Here is a 27,413-nt window from a genome sequence, read left to right on the forward strand (position 1 = left end):
TATATAGCCTACCAACCTTGTGGTTAAGAGCCTGGCAAATAATTCCTAATATCTCATACCCTAGTTTGTAGGCCTATGTCTTTATCTAATCTTGCCCCACATGATAACTTACTATTCAGCCCTTAGCTGCCCTTAGACCCGACAAAGAGTCTGTTAAGGATACGATACATGATTTACCGACAAGTGACTCATTTCGGAATGCGATCATGAATTTTGAAGAAAAAAACTGAAGTTTCCACAGGCTTCGTTGGGATTCGAACCAGCGATTCGGAACTCCCTTTGATTACGCGTCTAGCGCTTTACCGCTCGCCCACGGTGGCAGTTGAGTGGAGGAGTGTTATGATAAATGATAAATCTCATAATGCCATCTTTAGCCTTTTGTTTACTAAAAAAATACGCGTTTTGTAAAGATAGATTAGCCGTTTTATGCATAAAGAGCACGAACGTTGGGAAAGGTCTCAAACAAATAATAAAGACACTGATGTGATGATGAAATTGCGTAAGTCGGGAAATATCTGCGTCGCAATGTTTTGTTTTGGTTTTAGGAATGCGACCTTAAATTTACGACTTCATGACATTATCATTCGAAATCAACAAAAGATATTTAAACAGTATATGGCCTCATTCTTTCTCTAGAATGTTTTGTACATGTATGTGAAATAGCTTCAACAATGGTTCGCTACATAATGGTAAAAACAGCCTTGACCTAAAAAAGGGCGAGAGGTACCATATTTACCGATTCAGGCTAAATTTAAAATTGATATAAAACGTTTGTTTTTTGATCGATTACAAAAATTAATTTTTGTCATATAAAGTAATTGTGTCTGGTGTGAATTACACTAGTTTTTTATTCTTAGGGCTCTTTAACTTCTTCAAATAATTTTTTAAATGATAGAGTGAATCCCCTGGCCCTCTATAATTACGCACAAAAGATCGAGTCCCCTTAAAGGGATCCAAAATGAGCGTTTATTGCGTTTCGACAGTATTTTTTGTGGGACATGAGAGCACCTCAGATCTATCGAATTGCATTCTGAATACAAAGCATGTCTTTCTGATATCAAATAATTTTCATTTTTAAAAATCACAATATAATACAAATTTTATGACAAATTATAAAAATTTGATATTTTTCAAATTTTGATATATAACAGTCCTCGAAGTAAATTATATAAATCTAATGATATATTCTTAAAGTGTATGTAGCATGGGAGGAAAAGCCGACGGTCAATTGAAAATTTTGACCTTTCATATTGAAGATATGGATTTTTTCCCCAAAAGACCTAATTTTTTTTGGTGTTTTGGGAAAAAAAATCCATATCTTCAATACGAAAGGTCAAAATTTTCAATTGATCGTCGGCTTTTCATCCCACCTACATACACTTTAAGTATAAATCATCAGATTTATAAAGTTTACTTCAAGTACTGTTAAATATCAAAAATATCAATTTTTAATGATTTGCCATAAAATGTGTATTAAATTGCGAATTTCAAAAATGAAAATTATTTGATATCAGAATGACATTCTTCGTATTCAGAATGCAATTCGATATGTCTGATGTGCTCTAATGTCCCAAAATAAATACTGTCCAAACGTTCATACCCCAGCCCTTAAGTGGAGGAATTTTTTAGCCTTTTTGTGGCGCCCTCTACGGAGGCGCCACAATATATAGGCATGACTTTGTGAAACGCTTCTAATTTCACTCTTGCTAGATTGACTTCGCAATTGTTTTGCTAAAATTATGCCCAGCAGCCAGCTCATAAATAAAACCACAATTTGCTTGGATTTTTTTTTATTATTGTTTTCTGATATGCACGGGATAAAATGGTGAGCGTATATTCTTTGTTTAAAATACAAAATTAGGATTTATAAAAACACCAAATAAATCCTGACCTTTGTATGCGTTCAACCAGTTTACCGTGTGCCTTAGGACCCGATAGACGGTGACATTTGACCATACACTAGGATCCACAACATGCTCATCTATCATGGGAACAGTCCTTGAAAATTTGGGTACACAAACTCATACTCTGCAACTTGAGGTCAAATTTTGCACTATGATTATGTAATTGAGGTTATTGGACTATGCCATTGGGATGAGACTCTTGTGGTCCATAGTGATAAGATCAATTAACGAGGCCTCAATAAACTGATGGCTTTTGTTTGCTAATTACCACAGAATCTATATAGCGGTTATTGCCATGGAGGTAGTACTAGCTACTACCTCCATGATTGGGTTAAGTAAATAACTAAAGCCTGTTATCTACCCAGCAATGTTTGCTTATCTCAATAATTGTAACAAATTGTAGTGTAATATAAAATGGTACAAGACCAATGAAGACAGAAAAGGCAAACAGACAGAAATTTAGAGTTTTAAATTAGAGAGTTGACAGGAAGTTGTAAGAGTTAAATTGTTATGGATATAATTGGTGTAAGCGCGAGAATGTTGAATGTCTGATCAAAGTCATCCGAGGTGAATTAAGTAATGTCAATCACAAATTGTTACAGGTCATTTGAGGTGGACTAAGTTTATATTTGGACTGTCAGAACACCTTCCCCAATCAAACACATTTCTCTTGCATTTGATCATCTTCTACTCTTCCCTAGAAAAATCATTATACCAAATCTACACACCATGGAATTCACCATATCACGTCCAAGTTCACATTGGGCGCCACATTCCTTTTTTAAAGGAATTTTTATTTATAAACATGTTTGCAATTGGCTTATAGCCATCACATGCTCAAACACCCTGCATATGGGCAAAGAAGCTCATTTTCCCTTCTGCTTTGGACACCCGAAGTTTCAAGTATTACAATGCATACAATAATATATGTATTGAAAACCTGTCTATGAATTGCTTCAATTGGCAGTGGCTCGGGAGGGCTGTAAGGAAGGTCATGTAGGCATACCCTAACCCCCCCCTAAAGGTAAAATTCATAATTTTAAGGTAAAATTTACAATTTTAGGGTATATACTGGCACCACACTTACTGAGAGCGAATGTCCCGATGGACAGAATAGGCCTACTACACTGAGCTTATGAACAGAAAGCAGAAGAGGAATGATTCAGGTGAAATTGGCCCCGAACCGTTAACCACCACCTCTACTGGATAAAGTTCATCAAGCAATGAAAGAGTATAAAAATGGGAAATCACCAGGCTGTGATGAGATTCCAGGCGAACTGTGGAGGAATCTGATGAGCAATGTGTGATCATCATGTGGAAGCTGTGTGACAAAATCTGGAGGGAAATGGAATGGCTTAAGGACTGCAAGAGAGCAGTATTTATCCTGATACCAAAGAAAAGAAATATAAAAGACTCAAACCACCGAACCATCAGCCACGCCCGCCAGCAAGATTATACTCAAGATCATCAACAATATAGAATGAGACTGAGATCCCAGCAAACACAAAATATTTTAACGTTTTACAGAAGGGTATAAAACGTTTTAATAACATTCAGAAATCATTTTTGAAAGCTTAATGCAAAACTTAATTCATAATGTTATGAAGTGTCGACAAAATATTTGCCAAGACATATTTTGCAATAACATTTTGACAGCTTTAAAAAAATCTTGTTATTATGATTTTTCATGTAGAAATTTTTAGAAATGTTATCATGACCTTTATATAACCCGAAATTAACATGTTTAATGTTATCAAAACGTCTTGACCAAAACCAAAACGCGTTTATAGCAAGTTTATAATGTTTTAAAACATTTTTGTGTATGCTGGGATAGCAGATTTGAGACAACGGGGATCAAATGGTCAATATTCGATTGAAAAATGCAGAGGACATTCTATTCCACTCTACTTTTGTTTCATCGATTAGAACAAGGCATTTGACTGTGTCAGCCATCAAGACTTATGGAACATCACGGGGGAACGGTCACGCAGTGAAGCTCATCAGTACGCTATAGGCCTACCAGGATCAGGAATCTTCAGTCAGGTCGAGTAAAGGTGACTCAGAGTGGTTCCAAATTGGCAGAGGTGTCAGAAAAGGGTGCATTTTATCTCATCAGCTCTTCAACATCAGCTCTTCAACATCTATGTTGAGAGTATCATGCGAGGTGTTCTGGAAGACTTCCGAGGAGGCGTTACCATAGGTGGTCAGCGGATCACAAATCTCAGATATGTAGACGACACAACCTTGGTTTGAAGTAGCAGACAGGAATTGATGGATCTATTGGAAGCAATGAAATCAGCAAGTGAACAGAGGGGACTGATCTTGAACACAAAGAAGACCAAAGTCATTGTTGTAGATACAGGTCGAAATTATACAGATGTAGACGTTTCTTTGGAGGGTGATCTCATTGAAGAAGTGGAAAGCTTTGAATTTCTAGGCTCCATCATTAACACCAAAAGTGACTGCACCGATCAGGAGATAAAGCGAAGATTGACAATAGCTCGGAGTGTAGTTTCAAACATGACCACATTGTGGAACAGTAGACTTCCTCCATCCCTCACGGTTCGTTTGCTAAACTTGAATCACTCGGCATTTGCTGTGGCATCGTATACGGATCTGAATCCTGGACAATGAAATCATCTGATAGGAAGAGACTGGATTCTTTTGAGCTGTGTGCTATCCCCGGGTGCTTTCGACGAATCCTGAGGATTCCATGGACTGATGAGATGAAAACAAATGAGCGGGTTCTTCGAGAGCTTGGAGTTCAGAAGACCTTGCGAGCTATTATGATTATCATATCAAGGAATGGTTGTGGGAAAACGCAAGAGAGGCAGACCTGCTGCAGCGAGCTGGCTTGACGACATCAAGATTTTTTTAAATATCACAGGCCTGAGCATCACAGAGGCGGGTACAAAGGCTACTAGGGGTAGGGCCAGAGGATGATTTAAGGAAGCCCCATCATGCACTGCAAACGTGTTATCACTAGTTTCAACTGCCACTTTACTTTTCAAATCCCATTGAATTATGTGCAAAAGATGTTGTTTAAGAATTGTGCGTGTGTCACTTGGTCGATTTCAGAACAAAAGTGATGTATGCATAAAGGATAATTCACACCTTCTGTAGGTAACATGAAATGTGAAATCGACTAGCATTTTGAATGCGTTTTTATTGTAAATATATCAGCCCAAATTCAAATTAACCATGCCAGTCAATGCAATGTGCGAGCAGTGGTGTCATGTTCACCATGTTCACTCACACAGCTGTGCTAACCTCAAGTCAACACAGTGGGAAGTGTTTAAATCATCCTCTGGGGTAGGGCTGCTGCTGACCGCATTTGATTGTATACGCTCATACGAACAACCGAACCATAATGTGTATGCAATGTGACCTTAAACGTTAAAGACATAGAGAAGCTTCGAAGGTACAATTCATGTAAAAATTTATACATTTTAGCTTCCCCTCATCACGCACCCACCAAATAGCCTGCATAAGTTTGCAAAAGTTTCTCAGACAACCCCCTACGTCACGTAAACGTGACGCCATGGAAACTTCGCGGTCATGTTTTTTCTCAAGTGCTGCCCTGAACTGCTCTAGATCCGCCAATGCCTCCCCCCCCCCACTTTTTGGAATGGATTGACGCCCAAAATGTAAACCTTTAATTCAGTTCAAGAACCGTATTCGCCTAATGGCGCCATGGGATCCTTTAACACAAGTGGAATATAGGCACAACCGTTAAATTCCCACTAGCAAATACGGGCACGGAACCTCTATTTGCGTTGCACATGAGAATTGATCTCAAGACAAACATGGCAAAAGGAGTCCATGTGCTCCATTAGGCAAATTTTACGGTATCTCGAGCTATAATCAGCCGAAATCTACAGCGATTGGATATTAAGCAAATAAAGCTACAAAAGTAGGTTACCTGTATTTGTTTGCTTAAAGTTTGATTACAAAGCGGACGCTTTGAAATCGTATCTTACTACATGTATTACAGTCATCACACGGAATGTATTGTGCAACACATTTGGATTTTGATAGGAGTAGATGTTGTTGTACTCTTTTGAAGACCACAGCAGCGATCCTGCGCCATCTGACACAGAGAGAAAATCATAGGCATAGGCTTGAATGCCATGTTGTTATCATCTTGAGCATATCACTTCCTCAGTATAGCTCCTGGTTATATAATTTATTCATCCGCCTTCCCTGAGTAGCCTATCCGATAACTGAACATAACTGTGCATGGTTGACATTAAGTTGTAGGCTATTTAAATTAATCGCATCCTCAGAATTCTGTTGAAAGCACTGACACATCCAGAGATCGTTGAAGAAATCAAGTCAAAACAGGTAAGACCGGGTTTTAATATCTTTTTGTTCTGCAGGGACTCTCATGATCTCATAGTGGAGCTGTGAGAAAGCACCTTGCTCACTGGTGTTTTCCAGAATTTTTTGAATTTTTATATAGAAATGCTATTTTGAGAGAATTGAGACAAGTGATATACCTGATTAAAAGATTAATATTGGATCATTGCTGCAACTTTCAAATCTTGGGTTCATTATCATCATCAGCCCATCGACATCATCATCCCACTGCTGGGCAAAGGCTTCTCCCAAATTCTACCCAATGTCTCATGTCTCCGCAATTCCTGTCCAGGCTGCTGTTCCGAAGTAGCTGACTCATCTCCATCTAGCTTGAGGTCTTCCTCTTTTCCTCGCCCCCATATTAACGATTGCCGCTCTGTTGTGAGCTGGCTCCATCTTCCATCTGTTACCCTGCTCAGATGTTCAGCCCGCGAACTTTTTTTTCCGTAGTTAACATTTGAATAGGGGAGCCTATAAATGACCTATATAGATGGTGTTGGCCAATCCTAACAAGTGACCTCGTTTAAGATTCAAGTATTCTATATATACTGTGTCCTTTTTATTTATAAATTTATAAATATAATATAGATGGTGTCGGCCAATCCTTGTATACACCAGCATCATCCTTTCCATGCTTCTTTGTGTGTAGTCTCCATACCTTTGTTTAGTGCCAATCTTTCACTTCCATATGTTATGGCAGGTATAAGATGCACTGATTGAAAAGCTTCCTTTTCAGACAATTTGGCATGGTTTTGTTTGATTGTAAGTCTTTGTATGTATCTGCTAGCTGAAAGCTGTCTATTCTACAGGGTGAGTCAAAAAAAGTGCAATAGAGTAAAGAATCGATATTTATGTAAGAACCAAGTTGAACTTTCCCATTATTGAAAGTTTCTATAAATGCCACACTCAATAGTCACCTTCTCTGAAAAAAGGAAGTGACTGGCTTCTACCGTTTAATTATTATGAGTCTTTTTGCTCCGATACCCAATTTCATTATTTGTCCACGAAGTACCATGTATTTTGAATGGGAGCACACAATGCACGATAAATGAACCAGCTCTGAAACTGATTTTAACTTAAATAAGGTTGATTTTTGCGTTATTTTTATTACTTTTTTTTTCTGTTCAAACAAACTTTCTAACATTACTTTAAGTCCTTCATACCTCACTCGACTCCAACTCCCGTTTTTTTAATCCCAATATGTCCAACCTACTGGATATTTTGAAATTCACTCCACTTCAATTTGCGCGCATTTCATTTCGACATTTGAAAAACCCACCTACAAATTTATATGGTTTTGATAGAGAATAAACATCTATAAAATAAAGGAAAATGAAAATAACAACAAATAATAATGTTTCTTCTCCTTAAACAAGACCAAGGGTAATTAACACTTTGGGTGCTCTATTTCATTTCAATGCCAACGAGGTTAAGAAATGACAGTGGTTCCAAATCTACCTTACACAGAGTGGGCTGACATTCAAATTTTAGATGTCTCATGGACAAACATTAAAATTGGGTATCGCTATAAAATGTGTCATAAAAACAAAACGGTAAATGCTAATTCCTTATTTTTTTCACACAAGATCACTAATGGATATGTTAATTGTAAAATGGTTTAAAACCTAAAAGGTTCAACTCGGTTCTTAAATAAAAATGGATTCTTTCTCTATTGCACTTTTTTTGACTCACCCTGTACATGTGTTTGTCTCTTTATTTCCTGCGACTGGTTTCCATCTGACCAAATCTCCCGGGCAAATCTCTTGTCCTATTTTAAGTATATTATGTGTATTTGGATACTTGTTTCAGTGTTTCACTCAGTCCTTGATATCTGCAAATATGACATTTGTTTAAGATATGTTCATTTTTAGCTATTTTTACCCCACTTTCCTATTCTCGTTCAAAGCAGATAGCATTTCTAACTCAGCTGCATCTCCATCATCTGCAAACCTTCATTGCATTTATAAACCTATATAAATAATTTAATTTAATAATAAACTCAGTTCAATATCTTGAACCCTCTATGGGTTGCCACAAACAACGTGGGTGACATGATATCTCCCTGACGAACTTCCTTCTGATAAAAATTGGTTCACTGTCCTTATGAAGTTTTAGTATAGCTGTGGCATTGGTATACATGTAGATTTCCTGAGTTGTCTTAAGGGGTACTACACCCATTGCATTTTTTTGCATTTTTTTTGCATTTTGTGAAGAAATGAGAAAAAAATTGGACAAAGTGGTATGCAAAATGAAGGGGGCAAATTGGTGGCATCGGTATCAATGTAGCTTATGCTTTTACAGGTAGATGCCAAAAGGTGGTACATCACCGATGTTTTAAATTCACTTCATTTTGGAAAGCTTACTGTCAACGGATTTCGTTAAAATTTTGGATACATGTTGCTAACGCATTAGAGAAATAATGTTGATATGTAAAATGGAAATAAGTGGTTCTTGATGACTTCATGAACTTGGTGATTTTTAGTGCTCCACACCTATCAACAAACGAACTGGTTAAAATGCTTCTATTTTCAATGATAACCTATACTTTGTATTTTTAACTAGCGACATTATTTCACTGAAACCTAATTAAGCCATAGGTAAAAAGTTTTCACAACCAAACTACAGTTATGTTGAAAAAAAATTGCATTTCTCTTCACCTATACCATCAGATTAGGTAGTTTTTCGTAAGCTTCATTTTTGTGATTTTGGTACCAATTTTACCTTTGGTTTGCCCAATCTATTTCAACTAGACAATTTAAATTGTACTCACCATTTACATCCATTCCCAAGAAATGTTATTTTGTCCATCATAGCATTATATATCCAGTAAAAAGACAAACTAGACCAAATATAAAAATTGATGCCTCATTATAGCTATGTTGATATATCACATGTATTTCAAAATGGTTGCCTAAATTTGACCTCAACCAGGTGATTATAACCTGACCTATGATGACCTATAACCTTACAGAAATCTCTTTTCCAAACAACACACGATAGAGGCTAAATTGTATTAAATTTGCTATACCATTCATTGTGGAAGAGATATTCTAGCATGCCTAGTTGATCACAGTCTGAAGCTGGTATAACAAAGGATATTATTTATTCTATTCAAGTATTACTTGAATAGAATAAATTATGTTTTGTTATGAGTGAGGCACACATACTGAGTTACTATAATCCCATAGTAACAGGTAAACAAAAAAGTATATAGGGCAAAAATGATATACTAAAATGGTTTAAAAGCACTTTGTAGGTAGAGATTTTTTAAAAGTTCAGGACATGAGATGATGAACATGTTTATGTACTTCATAAATTTGCAAGAAAAAAAAGAAGAGGGGTACTGATGAAAATCAGGGTATTATTCCCCCTTAATGTATTGTGTTTATGCTTTGGGTTTTGAGAGCTTGGACTGGCTGTAAGTGGTCAATTGTGGAGAAATTGCTCCTGAATCCAGCTGGTTCTGCACGTTCGTCCAGTTTAATAGTGCAAGAGAAGGCTATAACTGGCCGGTAGTTTCAGGGTAGTTTTTAATATCTTTAGTGTTGCCTTCTCAGTGCAGATCTGCAGAATAGTGACTGTATCTCCTCCACACTTTAGCATTTACGATATCATTTGGTCTGGCCCTGGAAATTTTCCATTCTTCATTGACTTCAAAGCTGCTTCCACCTCCTCTGCTCAATTGTGCGCTGTGATATCAATAATGGAGCTGTTTAATAAGTTATTTCCATTTGAAATTCACATTTCCTGGAAGAAATTTCTAACACCTTCCACGTGAAAACAGTGTGATAATGATATAGCCCAACGTTTGATTCATTACAGGAACGTAACAAAATGGGAGACACTGACAAAGGCGGTTGGGGTTATGTGGTGGTGGCGGGTTCGCATCTAGACCAGATGCTTTTGATGGGTACGGCTGGAAGTCTTAGCGTTGTGTTTTCTGAGTGGGCCTATGAATTCAACACAAGCATAGGATCAGCGAGCATGGTTTTGGGCATCGTTCCTATTATTGTTGGATTATTTAGTAAGTGAGAAACTAGCAACACAAAAAATGTGTTTAAAATGTTTTTATTTTGTCAAAACGTTTTAAAGGGGCATTTCATGATCCACAACCTCATCTCCCCCACTTTTCATCAAAAAAAAAAAAGTTGCAGATTAATTCGTTTAGCAAAAACTTTGTCAAATTTGAATTATATTCTGGTACACCAGAACGAAATTACAGTCCCTATGGAGCAGTTTAATATACATAATCATGCAGAACTCGCAAACGTAAAATTTGAATCAACTGAACTTTTGGGAATAATTTTTTTTCATTCCCTGTACTTGGAACTGGCGGAGGGAGACAAAACATACACAATGGACCAACAGTTCCCTTTTTTGTGTGGATATCTACTGAATGATGTCATAAAAAGAGGATGCCAGCATCAAGAAATACTCCTTTAATAACATTTAAATGTCGGGTTATGTATATAAAGGTCATGAACTGTTTTAAAGCGTTTTGTATGTAAACAAAATGGAAATGTTGTCAAAATGTTACTGTAAAATATTTGTTTGCAACTTTACCATAATATTTCATTACATACTCTTTCCACCTTGGTTTCAGTGGCGTGCCTGAACCTTTTATCAGGCCTAGCTTTCAAAACCGGTTTAATTCCCGGGGTTTAATACAGTCCAGATATATGACTTTTGTTTTAGGTCCCGTAGCTGCTGCACTGATTGGACGATTTGGGTGTCGACCAATAGCATTCATTGGTGGTACAATAGCAGTCAGCGCGCTTATCTTATCAACGTATGTCCAATCTTTGGAACAGCTGTATTACAGCTTTGTGATGTTATGTAAGTATGAGAACCTTAAAGTTGAACCCACATGGGGATAAGGAAGTCTCCGGCCATCACAACATTATGAATCACGTTTTATTGAAACAAATCATATTGACCAGAAAACGAATAAAAAAAGCCGTCTCTAACACGCGATATTCAAAATTCCCCGGCGCCGAAATTGTCCAGTGCAATGACGTCCCAGTAATACAATGAAGGCTGACGACAACTGAGCAGAAATAACCACGTCATTGCACTAGATAATTTCGGCGCGGGAATTTTGAATATCGCATGTTGAGCGCTGGCTGTTTTATTCGTTTTTACGATATGGTCAATATGAATATGTGCCACTTTTACTAGGGAATAGTGCTGTAAATGTAAACCAATGATAGCTGATGTTGACGCGTCTAATACACTCCCCCCTTCGGGGCCCGTGCATTAGATGCGTCAACATCAGCGTGTGTGTATTATTTTGTCTAATTTCATTAATTTGTCATATTTCATGAACTTGTCTAAGTTTATTAACCTATAAGTGTGCAATATTTGTTTGTCTTTTAGCATGTCTTGAGTGACAAAGAGAACAGTATTTACCATAATAAAATCATTGACATGCACATGTATTTAATTTTACAGCAGAATGTGAAATATGTATCTTTTAATTTGTCATAAGTGGAAAAAGAGGATCATTATACCTGTATCATGATAAAACAGTAAAAACAATTGTGTATTGTTGTGTAGTTAATGCATTCTTTTGATTTCACGAAGGAACTCTTGATAAACTTTATGCTATCATTGATTTACATGTCCAGCCCTCTTCCCTAGTAAAAGTGGCACAATTGTGATTTCACCCTTTCGTTGTTAAGTAAGCATATCTCGAGATTCAAACAAGCAAATTGAATAGACCAAACAGCATTTAAGAGCTAAGACTACGCCCTTGACGTTGATGTAAGCATTATGCTACAACGGTATTTTTTAATTGCCAAAGAGGGCGCTTTTCACTTGCACAATTTTTTTTGAGACAGGCTGTAAATTAGCCCTCGAAAGAGGGCAGCAAAAAACATCAAGGCCGCAGGGCCGGCAGGTCCAAGGCCGGAGACTCCCATACGACGACTAAGCACTTCAAGTGAGACCCCAATATAAGGGCCCCGCAGGGCAAGAAAGCAACAGTAACCTTAATGTTACATTGACTAACATGTTAATAACATTATGTTAATAATAAGAATGAGGATGGGGGATCATCATCATCATCATGCATCTAGCATCCAGATACGTTAATATGGAAGTAACTTTTTAATGTTTTTTTCCTACAGCGATTGGTGCATCAATGTCATATGCGCCGTCTATTTTGGTCCTCGGCGAATACTTCAAAAAACGCATTGTTTTAGCAAACGCTATATCATTTGTCGGGATTTCAACAGGACAGCTCATAATTCCACCATTTCTGTCCTTCTTATTTCTCATTTACGGTTGGCGTGGAGGATTGTTTATACTCGGTGCCCTTTATATGCATTTATTTGTAAGCGCTGCAATCTTCAGACCAAACAGGAGACGAAATGCTATGAAAAACCCGGAACACGTGTTCAAAGGAAGCCAGAATCTAGCAGACGGCGGAAGTCAACATTTGGCAGACGACAGCAGTAACTTTGGTGATACAAAACCGTCAATTTGTGCGAAACTTAGTAAAGCGTTTGGTATTCCTGCTTTGTGTATAAACCCGCACTTCGTATTGACTATTTTAACATTAACTATATATTCAATTGCGTCATTTGGTGCTATTACGTTTTTGATTCCTCGCTCCGAGAACGCCGGTATTCAGAAGGACAAATCAGCGTTGCTTATGTCATGTTATGGAATTGGCGGCATGGTTGGCCGCATAGGGCATGGCATACTCATCGACAGAGGATATATAACAACTGCCAGTTTCTTTGTGATTGCCATAGTAACGTGTTCAATTGAAATCTTCCTGATACCAATATTGGATAATTACGCCTTTCTAGTATGTTTGTCATTGCTATTTGGAATATCATCTGGTATTATAAGCTCTTTATGTATGGTTATGCCAAGAGAGGTGGTGGGTTCGACTCCCGACTTGGTTACACCTGCTATTGGATTGAGCATGCTGGCGACGACTGGAGGGCAAAGTATAGGTGTCTTGCTATCAGGTACGTATATATGTCTTATATTAAAGAGGTTGCGATGTTCCATACGCCACACGTGCGTATGCACGGCGTTCAGTGCGTGTGTATATATACATCACCAGTAACGTTAGTATCGGTTAAACGGTGAAACTGGATGCTACTTCGTCACGAAAGAGCACAAACACTATGGACCACAATGGCCTCATCCCAATGGCGTCGTTCAATAACGTCAATTTAACAATCATAGTGCAAAATTTGACCTCAAGTTGCAGAGTATCCAAATTTTCTAAGGTCTTTCAATGAATGTACAAATGTACTGGGGTTAAAGAAGTGTGCCCTGATAGATGAACATGTTGTGGATCCTAGTGAAGCCGGCTGGAACAAAGACCACTGAACATCTGGTCTGGTCATAGGAGGGCGACATTTAGCCTTTGGTCTATTTCAATACAGCATGCCTGGGACAACAGATGCTTCTGATTGTGACTATAATCCGGGGTTAACATCATTAAAAGTAATTGTTACTTCAGTGTTTCCCGAATATTATGGTTGCGAAAAAAATAAAAAAATTGGTAGATAAGGACAACTACCGTAAAACCCCGTCTACAAGCATATATAGTGTTTTTTATAAAAGCTTAATTAATTCGAAGCAAGCGTTAATATACCAATACAATTGATCGGTCTTCAAATAATACTTGTTTGTATATGCTTGGATCCGTAATTTATTTGCTCAAACTCCATAATGGCGACTGGATTAATGTAGCTTTCATCAGAAGCACACTATATGCTTGTAGACGGGGTTTTACGGTATGCATATATCATAACTTTATTTTCAAAATGACACTGTTTCGTGGAGAAAATTAGTCGCGTTGCAAAAACCACCGTCGAGACGCCGTAAACTGTCATTTTGAACCTCCACCGTGCGTGCGCTATTCCGTGCGTTTGTATCAAAGATGTAACTTGAATCGCAATCTCTTTTTCAGTACGGCCGATCTCACACGCACATGGACAATCTTTTTGTATGAATGAATTTCCACACCTCGCTGTGTAAAGATTTCTTGCAAACAAACATGATCATATTAGCCTAATAGTTAGAATTTCCTTCGTATGTTCAATATTCATGACTGTCTTTATATTGTAAAATTGACAAATTTTGTGCATTTTCTACGTTGTCCGCACGCTCAATTCGTACGTGCAAAATCTTCAATACCAGCTAAATAAACGACCTCACTGCGTACGTACGATAACGGCGTTTGGAAATCGCAACCTCTCTGTTATATGTTTATTACAACACCATCATGAGATATTTGATCTAAGGATGTCCGGCATAACGTCAAAAGTAGTGCTAAAGAGTGTAGGCTTACCTATAATCATATGAAACTGTACTAATTTGTTTTGTCCAAAAACTTAGGACTATGAGTATAAACTGGAATAGAGCTTTGAAATCGTTCCATACGTCATATCGATTCGCACATCGTGGAAGTTCACAGTGCGCGGTATAAAACTATGACGTATATGAGCTCATATGTAGGATTAAAGTGCAAAGATTTTTTGTGATTTTCCGAACGTCTATAAAACGAAATTGTGAAGTTTGATCCGTAGCACAAGAACCATTATAGATTATCAATGGACATATCATTATTTTATTTAATTTATCGTAATATGCAACTGCCTGCAATAATCCCTTTTTATATCAGTATTTTTGTCTTATTTGATATTATATCAAGATATGTTTAAATCATACACTCAACGGTCTATAATAGTCCATTTGGCTTCCTCGAGCCAGTAACATCAGTGCGTGCTACAGTGGGCGTAGAATATGTAATGCAGTTAAATCGCGCGTTGACTCAAAGAACTGGCGTCGAGAATGGCGTGTTACCCGCGGTCCAAGGCGATGCATCTGTAAGTACGGCGAAAGTAACTGCGACAAAGTACTGACGTCACTGTCTCGTGGAAGCCAAATGGGCTATAGACGAATTTGTTAAATAAATGCAATCAAACATAAAAAAATCGTTTCTATAAATTGTTCTTATTTTACAGCGATTATTTACAACACAATGGGACGTTATAGCACAGTCTACTATGTACTAGGCGGACTCTCAACTCTTTCAGCTTTAATATTCTTCCCTACGTATCTGACTCTTCGTCGCCGGGAAATGGAGGACCGTTCTTGCCGCGAGAAAGCCAACAAAAACAATGCACGGGACATTAGCTTATAAATTGACGACTTATATTAAGTGCTGGTTTTACTACAGCTTGTTCCCACCATTCCTGATTTGCTCCTAAAAAGTTGTGGTTTGCAATTTGACTCAATTCTTATTAATAGCTAATACATTCAGCTTTTTCAACATTTATATTCCTATAGTGGGATAATAATAAATCTGTAATTTTATACGAAAACATCCAAGATCGCATTTTACTGTATCACGGCATTTTATATTGATTTTAGACAAAGTGCCAATGCTGAGTCTCCTTAAAAAAAGTAAGTAAGTAAGTAAGTAAGTAAGTAAGTAAGTAAGTAAGTAAGTAAGTAAGTAAGTAAGTAAGTAAGTAAGTAAGTAAGTAAGTAAGTAAGTAAGTAAGTAAGTAACTAACTAAGTAACTAAGTAACTAACTAACTAACTAACTAACTAACTAACTAACTAACTAACTAACTAACTAACTAACTAACTAACTAACTAACTAAATAACTAAATAACTAACTAAATAAATAAATAAATAAATAAATAAATAAATCTGTAATTCAGAGAGAGTATCTCGAGCTATAATCAGCCGCAATCTACAGCGATTGGACATTGAGCAAATAAAGCTAGAAAGGTAGGTGACCTTCCTGTATTTGATTTGTTTGCTTGAAAGCTCTTGAACTTGACCTGAATGAAAGGGTGAAGGTCAGTTTGTTATCATAGGAGCTCCGGGCCGCATAGACGCTTTAGCTTGGCCATTTTAGGCTTGAAGAATCATAGATTTTAGGTATATATTTAAAATCTATGGGTAAAATCCACCATTCCTGTGTAGCCTCGCCGAGAACTGAGTTGTATTTAACACTACATGTATATTCCGGGACTATAATGTTGGCTATAGTACCGGGTTGGTAGTACTAGTACCGTAATATAGTCCTCAGATTCCTGTTGAAAGCAGATCAAGAAATCAAGTCAAATTGGGTAAGGACGGATTTTAATGTATTTTATTTTTGTCCCGCTGTGGCTGTATACATATTGAGCCATATACTCACGAGTTTGCTTTTGATTCGGATTCGTGCAATATATTTGCTATGTTCCTAACATTTTATTCATTTAATTACTTGTTAATTGGTATTCTCTATTTAATTGCGCTTTATATGTTTATGCTTTATATGCTAATTATAGGGCAGCTAGACGCCTGGGGGGGGGGGTCACTCCATATCCCATTGTGGCCTGTACACCATCCGCGATAATCAACTTTTGAAAATCACCCTAAACAAGGTTTTAACTCTTGGCTAAAACGATACCCTTAACAGGTAACATGCGCCTGTTGTCACACCCTAAACAGGGATTTTATTCAATTTCATACCCTAAATTTCATTTTCGCGTATTAGCCATTGCAATTTTGCTACCCTTTTCCCCGATTTTCATGTTTTTTGACACCCTAAACACGATACGCGCGTATCGTGCCTACTCACGAAAAACTACCCTTTTTACGCGTTTTTATTATCGCGGATGGTGTACAGGCCACAATGGGAGTGATCCCCACCCCGGGCTAGACGATATACATAATATAATATAATACATTAGCACTTATTAGAAACACTTTAACCAAGTGACAAGTAAAATTCTGCAAAAAAGTACCCTATTTAATGGATTGATTTTTAGCAAAATGTTTGCAAAAACTTACTCATGCATGTGCTCTTTCAGTCATTCTAGCTATAATATTGATTATTGATAAAAACAATAAATTGCAAAGAAGATATAAGTTGAAAATATAAATTGATGTATATTAAAATCGTATACAATTAACTGAGTTTTTAGTTTTATCCAAATGGCCGAATCCACTTCCCCAGCTAACAATTTTATGTTGTTAAAACGTCGTCTAAAAGTTGTATAAAGTGGAATAAACGTAACATATGGACGTTGTAAGTACGTAAATCTGTGAACTCGTATTCGTGTACTGACAACGTTATTCGCGGACGTTACTGTTACGTCATTTTGACGTTGTTTCGACGTCAAATTGTGAACGTCGAAACAACGTCACTACAACGTTACATCTACGTCCGATAATAACGTTGTCACAATACGAGCTCACAAATTAACGTAATTTCGACGTCCGTAGATTACGTTGTATCGGGGTCAGACCATGTCATTTATACGGCGTTGTAATTACGTGCTTTATACGTCGAAACAACGTCATAAATTTGCGTACTTATACGACGTCCGTAGATGACGTTGTATCTGGGTCAGTTCATGACTTTTAAACCACGTTTTAACCACGTGCTTTATACGTCGAGACAACCTGATTATGACATTATATTAACATCCGGCAACAATGATGCTCAATCCCAAAAAAAAGGAGAGCTTATGAAAATTCAAAGTTTAGAACTTCAGGAATAGAAGTCTTTACTCTGAGTTTCACGCCTAAAGGCGATCGTTTTCTGAACGTATTATTCAAACGTTGTCAACACAAACACGTTCAAACACATTGCATCAACGTCGAAACAACGTCATTTCAAAATATTAACGTCAAAAAATTAACGTCGAAAATAACGTAGTCACAACACGAATACGAATTCACAGATTTAGGTATTTACAACGTATTTTTCAAACGTTGTTATCCGGTATGGTAAAACATTGCATCAACGTCTGGAATAAAACCTTATCTCCTCACGTGAACCTATAATTATACGGTATTACAACGTTCTAACGGACTTAATAGGGACGTTTGAATAATACGTTCCCAACTTCACACCGAAACAACGTCATAATGACATTATATCAACACCCAAAAATCAACGTCGAAAATAACGTAGTCAAAACACGAATACGAGTTCACAGATTTACGTATTTACAACATATTATTCAAACGTTGTTACCCGGTCTGGTCAAACATTGCATCAACGTCTGGAATAAAACCTTATCTCCTCACGTGAACGTATTATTATACGTTGTTACAACGTTCGACCGGACTTAAAAGGGACGTTTGAATAATACGTTCGCAACTTCACGTCGAAACAACGTCATTACAACGTCATAATTAGTTATATCAACGTCCAAAAATCAACGTCGAAAATTACGTAGTCACAACACGAATACGAGTTCACAGATTTACGTATTTACAACGTAAATGACAACCTAAGCGTTACGTCAGCGAATGTCGTGAATACGTAGTGTGTTAGCTGGGATCACTCCCTGGAATATTTTGAAAATATCTTCAAAAGGGGGAGTATGAATTTCAAATGGGATTAGCACATTAACCGACTCTATTTGAAACTTACCCTCCTTCTGTTGAAGTTTCAGTTTGCATCTTTCTCAGAGGGAGTATGAATTTATTGGAGGTGCCAAAATATGGCCGTTCAATTTGAAATGCATACTCCCTGGAAGATATCTTGACAGGGGTAGTGTGGCTTTGAAATGAAACAACCTATAACATGTATAATGTTTGATTAATTACAGGAGCGTAGCAAAATGGGAGACACTGACAAAGGCGGTTGGGGTTATTTGGTGGTGGCGGGTTCGCATTTAGACCAGACTCTTTTGATGGGTGCGGCTGGAAGTCTTAGTGTTGTGTTTTCTGAATGGGCGTATGATTTCAACACAAGCATAGGCTCAGCGAGCATGGTTGTGGGCATTCTTCCTATTATTGTTGGATTATTTAGTAAGTGAGAACTCAGCCAAAACTAGAAATGTGTTTAGAACGTTTTAAAGTGGTTCTTATTTTGTCAAAACGTTTTAATAATACTTAAATGTCGGATCACATAAAAAGGTAGTGAACATGTTTTCAACCCGTTTTGTATAAAAAAAAAAAGTTTTCAAAACGTTGTCAGCATAGTTAGTGTGCTTTCGATGAAAGCTAAATTAATCCAGGCGCCATCCATTGACAAAATTATAATATTATGGACTTTGAGCAAATTAATTACCGATATAAGCATATACATACAAGTGTTATTGTAAGACCAATCTATTGTGTTGGCGTATTTACGGCTGTCTCGTATTAATTTAGCTTTCATCGAAAGCACTTTATATGCTTGTAGACGAGGTTTTACGGTACTCTTTACACCTTGGCGTGCGGGTGCGATGTTGTTTGTCTCGCATGCGTATCTATTTCCACAACAATAATGGGCTGCAATATGCCTCTAACCATCACCATAAACGCTAACCCATAAAGGGTTAGGTGTTTTGTGGCAAATTATGATTGCAGCGGTCCATTATGGTTGCAGACTAAGTGTCCTGGAGATTACCTCTTTAAAAATCGGTTTAATGAAGTCCGGTTGGCTTAATTTTTTTCTGTAACTATAACGGGACGCAAAATTTTTATAACCCATAGGAACACATAGGAAAGGGTTAGGGTTAGGGTAAGTGTTAGGGTAAGTGTTAGGGTTAGGGTTTAATAAAATTTTGAGTCCCGGTATGGTTGCAGAAAAAAATTGCGCGTCCGGTTGACTTTCGTTTTAGGTCCCGTAGCTGCTGCACTGATTGGACGATTTGGATGCCGACCAGTAGCATTTATTGGTGGTACAATTACAGTCAGCGCGGTTATCTTATCTTCGTATGTCCAATCTTTGGAACATCTGTATTACAGCTTTGTGATGTTGTGTAAGTATGAGAACCTGAAAGTTTAACCCACATGGGGAAATTAATAATAATAATAATATAAATCACAAGTAAATTTGTGAATATTCTCAGTCATCCAGGTAGATAAACATAATAAAATGAATATTAAATCTGTTCATCTGGACTTACTATTTTTTATAGCGACAGTATCGCGTCTCATCCAAGACGCATCATCAGGCTGACTGACCATAAATCACAAGTCTAATACTATAGTAATAAAAATCAGCTTCGTCTTCTTTTTTCTCTTCGTCTTCCCTCCAGTTCTTCTTCTTTTCTTTTCTTCTTCCCCCTCCTCCTTTTTCACCTCTACCTCAGCGTAGCTAGGGGTTGTGACGCCCAGGGCGAAGGATGCATCATATGCCGTCCCCCCCCCCCCAATTCTTGAAACAAGTTGAATTTCGGCCTTACAGTGATCTTTTAAATGCCTATATGTGCTGAAAATTATTTTTGAATTTCATCACTTGGAGGGGATGCAGAATCGATGCTGAATTGGTCAATTCGGCGCCCCCTAAGGTGGCGCCCAGAGCACGTGCGCCCATCCCTGTCTCCTCGCTACGACACTGCTCCTCTTTCTTCTTCTTCTGCTTCTTCTTCATCATCATCATATCATCATCATCTGGCATATTTACATTACAATAATCTATACATGATATTAAAGCAACTTTTTAATGTTTTTTCCTACAGCGATTGGTGTGTCACTGTCACTAATGCCGTCTATTTTAGTCCTCGGCGAATACTTCAAAAAACGCATTGTTTTAGCAAACGGTATATCATTTGCCGGGATTTCATCAGGACAGCTCATATTTCCACCATTTCTATCTTTCTTATTTCTCACTTACGGTTGGCGTGGAACATTTTTTATACTCGGTGCCCTTTATATGCATTTATTTGTAAGCGCTGCAATCTTTAGACCAAACAGGAGACGAAATGATATGAAAACCCCAGAACACGTGTTCAAAGGAAGCCAGAATGTAACAGACGACGGAAGTCAACATTTGGCAGACGACAGCAGTAACTATGGTATTACACAACCGTCAATTTGTGCGAAACTTGGAAAGGCGTTTGGTATTCCTGCTTTGTGTATAAACCCACACTTCGTATTGACTATTTTTACATTAACTATACTCAATATGTCGTTATTTGGTGCCGTGACGTTTTTGATTCCTCGCTCCGAAAACGCCGGTATTCCGAAAGACAAGTCAGCGTTGGTTATGTCATGTAATGGAATTGGCGGCATGGTTGGCCGGATAGGGCATGGTATACTCATCGACAGACGATACATAACAACAGCGAGTTTCTTTATGTTTGCCATAGTAACATCTTCAATTGAAATGTTCCTAATACCAATATTGGATAATTACGCCTTTCTAGTATGCTTGTCACTGTTATTTGGAATATCATATGGTATTATAAGCCCTTTATGCATGGTTATGCCAAGAGAGGTGGTGGGTTCGACTCCCGACTTGGTTACACCTGCTATTGGATTGAGCATGCTGGCGACGACTGTAGGGCAAAGCATAGGTGTCTTGTTAGCAGGTAGGTCGATCTACATCTTAGGTTGCGATGTTCCATGGGTCATGCGCAGATCGCAACCCTTCGTCACGAAAGAGCACAAGTCGGCTTGGACAAAGACCAACATCTGGTCTGGTATTGGAGGGCGACATACAGGAAATTTAGTGGTCTACAGGTCTTATGTCTACTTCAATACCATGAGCATGCTTTTGATTATGACTATAAACCAGGGCTAATATGCCGCTTAGAATTAATTATATTTCAGTGCTTCCCGAATATACAGGTTGCCAAAAAAACAAATATTTCGGTAGATTAAGGGGGTACTACACCACTGCCCAATTTTGTGCCTATTTTTGCATTTTCTCAAAAATTATAGCGCATTGGTGACAAGTAAGATATGTATATTATAGGGGCAAGGACTACAACTACTGCACTGGAAATTTTATTTCAGCACAGACAACAGTTGTGGAGTTACAGTCAAAAATGAGGAAAACCAATATTTGATCAATAAATCAATAACTACTTGCCTTGAGTTGCTGAATTTTCAGTGCAGTAGTTGTAGTCCTTGCCCCTATAATATACATATCTTACTTACCACCAAATGCGCTATAATTTTTGAGAAAAATGCAAAAATAGGCACAAAATTGGCCAGGGGTGTAGCACCCCCTTAAGGACCACTACATGCATTATCATGACTTTATTTTCAAAATGATACTTTTTCCGAGGGGAAAATTAGTCGCGTTGCATGAACCGGCACGACGCGTCGTGACGCCGTACAAAACTGCCAACGTCCGCCGTGCGTGCGTTACACCGTGCGTTTTTATCAAATATGCAAATCGCAATCTCTTTTTTATACGGCCAATCTCACACGCATTACAATGGATAATCCAGGCGGCGGATGACATGATCGAGCCGGCAACTCGTGAAACCGCCCGGCCGTATGGCATTTTCCATATACTCGGTTAGTTTTGTGGGGTTCATTATCGAACCCCAACGGTTTTAGCTTGTATTTATATTATTAATCAACATAGGCCTATTTGTTTGTGATATTTCAAGCGTTTTAAAATTTCAAAATAATCCCATTCAATTACACGGTTGACGATGAAAATTTACTGAATTTAGGGACTGCACGTCATAAACCACCTGGGATAATCTGTACGTATAAACCGCACGTATGGATAAAGTCAAATTGTCACACCTCACTGTTGCTTTATTATAATGATTTCTTACAAGCACGAATAGTTAGGTTAGAATTTCCTTCGTATGTCCAATATCCGGGACTGTCTTTAATTATTGTAAAATAGACAAATTTTATGCATTTTCTACGTTGTCGGCAAGTTAATTTTGTGGCGTTCAAAATCTTTTAAGATCATACCGGCCATACGACCTCGCACCTCGCTCCGTCCCATGAGATTGATTTTGAATAGATAGACGACCGATAGACGGGCGTACAATCACGGCGTCAACCTCTCTATCTTTATTACGACACATGATCATGAGATTTTATCTAAGGATGTCCGGTGTAACGTTCAAAAGTTGTGATAAAGAGTGTATATAGCTGTGTTAATTTGTTTTGTCCAAAAATTAAGGATCAGGAGTATTAAACTGGAATACAGCTTCGAAATTGCTACATACGTCACAACTATTCGCACAACGAGGAACTTCACAGTGTGCAGTAACGATTACGTAAGCTTACGTAGTATGGTTAAATTGTAAAGATTTTTGATTTTCCGAACGTCTATAAGTTTTTTGATCCGTAGCTCAAGAACCATTAATAGACCATCAATGGAATATCAAGATTTCATTTGATATAGCGTAAAATTTAAGACCCCTAGCGACCTGCCTAAAAATCCCTTTTTATATTGGTATTTTTGATATTTTTGTCTTATTGTAATATTTTTCTGACAATGACGTCTTGCGGATCCAGTGGACGTGTGGTAATAGTATTAAATCGTGCGCGTTAATTCAAAGAACTGGCGCTATACCCACGATCACAGGCGGTGCGTATCAGTACACGCGCGAAGTAACCGCGACAAAGTACTGACTGTCTCGAGGAAGCCATGGACTATCATACACAATTTTCTTTTGGTAAGTACACGCAATAATTAGAGAAAAAAAAACAATCACTTCTTTAATTTGTTCTCATTTTACAGCAATTATTTACAACACAACAGGACGTTATAGCACAGTCTACTATGTACTAGGCGGACTAGCAACTCTTTCAGCTTTAATATTCTTCCCTACTTATGTGAATCTTCGTCGCCGGGAAATGGAAAACCGTTCCTGCCGCGAGAAAGCCAGCAAAGATCATGCACGGGACATTAGCTTATAAAATGACGACTTGTACTTATTTTAAGTACCGGTTTTTCTCCAGCCTACCCCCTGTTTTCACGGTTGTTTGATGGGATCATTTATTAGTTTTTCAAACAAAACATCATGTACAACCAAAATTTAGGCTTAAACAGCTAAAAGTGATATCATGCTAATGTATACAGATGCTTTTGAGTCATTCATTCTCAACTTTAATTTTCCCTCTTTTACAAAATTATTCACTTTTATAGTATTTTTTAAAGCTTTTTCGGATATAAAATGTATCTATTAATGACAAAATTGGTGGCGCTATTTAGTTACTGGAAATTACTCTTTCAAGCTTTTAATATAAATAATTCTTCTTATTGTTTGATAAAATATGTTTATAAAATTTCCTTGATGCTTGTTTCACCTATTCCAGCTGTTTTAATGGCAGTGTTAATCACATACTCCTTGCAAATAAAGAAATATGATTTAGGATAAATAGCGCCATCTATAGTTTGCACTTAGTTAATAATGAAGCCAATTCTATACATCAAACAACCGTGTTTTAAAGATAGGCATGTATGCCTGATTTGCTCCTATAAAGGTTTGAGACAATTTCTATAAGCTGGTCGGATTCTTATTAAAGAAAGTCTCCGGCAATCATAACATTATGCCTTATATGTTAGAAAAATAATCTTCAAGCACCAATCACGTGGTTTTATTTAAAACAAACTCATATTGACCATAAAAACGAAATTGTTTAAGTGCAATGACGTAATGGTTATTTGTGCTCAATTGTCGTCAGCCTTCATTGTAATACTGAGACGTCATTGCACTCGACAATTTCGGCGCCCGGGAATTCTGAATATCGCGTGTTGAGAGACGGATGTTTTTATTCGTTTTTATGGTCACTATGAGTTTGTTTTAAATAAAACCACTTGGTTCGTGCGTGATAATTATTTTTCTTAATAATAATTTGTAATTGCCGGAGACTCTCTTTAAGGCACGACCTATAGCGGTGTTTGTACTCAAAATATTGAGACACTGATATAATATATAGCTGACACACAAATGGAATAGCGTGGGTTCAATAAAGGACATCCCAAGGCTTGAAATAACATGAATAAGGAGTGTTATTTCCGCCCATGTGCATGCTTTTTCTCAGTAGGGGAATGATGCTTTCGTTTTGATCTATTGTTGGCCTTAACTCAAGAACTGCAAGACACATGGAAATATAAATGCGATTACTGACCTCCGTATTAATATTAAGAAGTATACTGCAGTTTTTTTAGTTAAATGGCTAAAATTGGAAAAATTAATTGGAAAAAGCTAATACATAAGCTTTTCGATACATGTTATTCCTCCCATTGGTTTTGACGTTGGTGAGATAATGTAATGTGACAGAAAACATCCAAGATTTTACTACATTACACCGTTTTTTATACTGATTTATGACAACGCTGTGTGGAGCTTATGAAAATAAACTCGAATATTTCATCCATTTGTTTTGTCTTTTGCTAACAATTATCTTCATATTGTCTACCATCTCACATTCTGTTAACGTAGTTTTGATTGTTGAACACTACAAAATGTCATTGAGTGTAGTGTAAATTGGTCTAAATTGGTAAAGATGACTTCATCAATGAGTGCAATCTACCTAAGATGACATCATCAATGGGTGCAATCTACCTAAGATGACATCATCAATGGTTGCCATCTACCTAAGATGACATAATCAATGGTTGCCATCTACCTAAGATGACATCATCAATGGGTGCAATCTACCTAAGATGACTCAATCAATGGCTGCAATCTACCTAAGCTTACTTCATCAATAGATGCAATCTACTTAAGATGACTTCATTAATGGGTGCAATCAACATTAGATGACTTCATCAATGGGTGCAATCTACCTATAATATGACATCATCAATGGTCGCCATCTACCTGAGATGACATCATCAATGTGTGCAATCTACCTAAGATGACTTCATCAATAGATGCAATCTACCTAAGATCACTTCATCAATGGTTGCCATCTACCTAAGATGACTTCATCAATAGATGCAATCTACCTAAGATCACTTCATCAATGGTTGCCATCTACCTAAGATGACTTCATTAATGGGTGCAATCAACATTACATGACATCATCAATGGGTGCAATCTACCTAAGATGACTTCATCAATGGCTGCAATCTACCTACGATGACTTCATCAATAGATGCAATCTACTTAAGATGACTTCATTAATGGGTGCAATCAACATTAGATGACTTCATCAATGGGTGCAATCTACCTATATGACATCATCAATGGTCGCAATCTACCTAAGATGACATCATCAATGGGTGCAATCTACCTAAGATCACTTCATCAATGGTTGCCATCTACCTAAGATGACTTCATTAATGGGTGCAATCTACCTAAGATGACTTCATCAATAGATGCAATCTACCTAAGATGACATCATCAATGGGTGCAATCTACCTAAGATGACTTCATCAATGACTGCAATCTACCTAAGATGACTTCATCAATGGGTGCAATCTACCTAAGATGACTTCATCAATAGATGCAATCTACCTAAGATGACTTCATCAATGGGTGCAATCTACCTAAGATGACTTCATCAATAGATGCAATCTACCTAAGATGACATCATCAATGGGTGCAATCTACCTAAGATGACTTCATCAATAGATGCAATCTACCTAAGATGACTTCATCAATGGGTGCAATCTACCTAAGATGACATCATCAATGGTCGCCATCTACCTAAGATGACTTCATCAATAGATGCAATCTACCTAAGATCACTTCATCAATGGTTGCCATCTACCTAAGATGACTTCATTAATGGGTGCAATCAACATTACATGACTTCATCAATGGGTGCAATCTACCTAATATGACATCATCAATGGTCGCCATCTACCTGAGATGACTTCATCAATAGATGCAATCTACCTAAGATCACTTCATCAATGGTTGCCATCTACCTAAGATGGCTTCATGAATGGGTGCAATCTACCTAAGATGACTTCATCAATGGATGCCATCTACCTAAGATGACATCATCAATGGGTGCAATCAACATTACATGACTTCATCAATGGGTGCAATCTACCTAATATGACATCATCAATGGTCGCCATCTACCTGAGATGACTTCATCAATAGATGCAATCTACCTAAGATCACTTCATCAATGGTTGCCATCTACCTAAGATGGCTTCATGAATGGGTGCAATCTACCTGAGGGCGAGTTAGCGCAGCGGTAATTCCCTCGCTTTGCACCACTGAGGTCCCGGGTTCAAGCCCCGGCGCGGCCCAAGGACTCATGTGCACTTGGTTTATCCCGATTCCATGCTCGCTCTCGCAGGTTTTCTCCGGGATCTCCGGCTTCCTCCTGTATCGCAAAAATCGGTGATTAGTTGTTTGGTTATCAAAACTTCCTTCACCCAATGGAATTTGGGGAGCTGCACAGATAATTGGTGGATGTTACAATCTAAATGCGGATAGGTGTGCGCCGTTCGGCAGCAACCTAGTTGATGCGATCTGATTGTGATGATTCACCATTGCAGCGA

At 37.7% G+C, this 27,413-nt stretch overlaps 2 protein-coding genes across 2 annotated transcripts in view; both read left to right on the forward strand.

Moving 5' to 3' along the window:
* The first annotated feature begins 5,959 nt into the window (after positions 1-5,959).
* On the forward strand, positions 5,960-15,630 carry LOC140163984 (monocarboxylate transporter 12-like). Its single transcript, XM_072187270.1, has 5 exons — positions 5,960-6,248; positions 10,086-10,287; positions 10,959-11,099; positions 12,392-13,243; positions 15,257-15,630. The coding sequence occupies exons 2-5, from the start codon at positions 10,098-10,100 to the stop codon at positions 15,433-15,435; spliced, it is 1,362 nt and encodes a 453-aa protein (XP_072043371.1). The 5' UTR covers positions 5,960-6,248; positions 10,086-10,097; the 3' UTR covers positions 15,436-15,630.
* A 3,289-nt stretch (positions 15,631-18,919) lies between these two features.
* The window catches only part of LOC140163985 (monocarboxylate transporter 12-like), a 42,205-nt gene continuing 33,711 nt past the window's right edge, over positions 18,920-27,413 (forward strand). Inside the window, exons 1-2 of the mRNA XM_072187272.1 lie at positions 18,920-19,060; positions 19,858-19,998. Coding sequence (XP_072043373.1) covers positions 18,943-19,060; positions 19,858-19,998 — 259 coding nt within the window. The 5' untranslated portion in view covers positions 18,920-18,942. The remainder of the gene's footprint in view (positions 19,061-19,857; positions 19,999-27,413) is intronic.

Source organism: Amphiura filiformis, chromosome 11, assembly GCF_039555335.1.
Source record: "Amphiura filiformis chromosome 11, Afil_fr2py, whole genome shotgun sequence".
Classification (NCBI taxonomy): Eukaryota; Metazoa; Echinodermata; class Ophiuroidea; order Amphilepidida; family Amphiuridae; genus Amphiura; species Amphiura filiformis.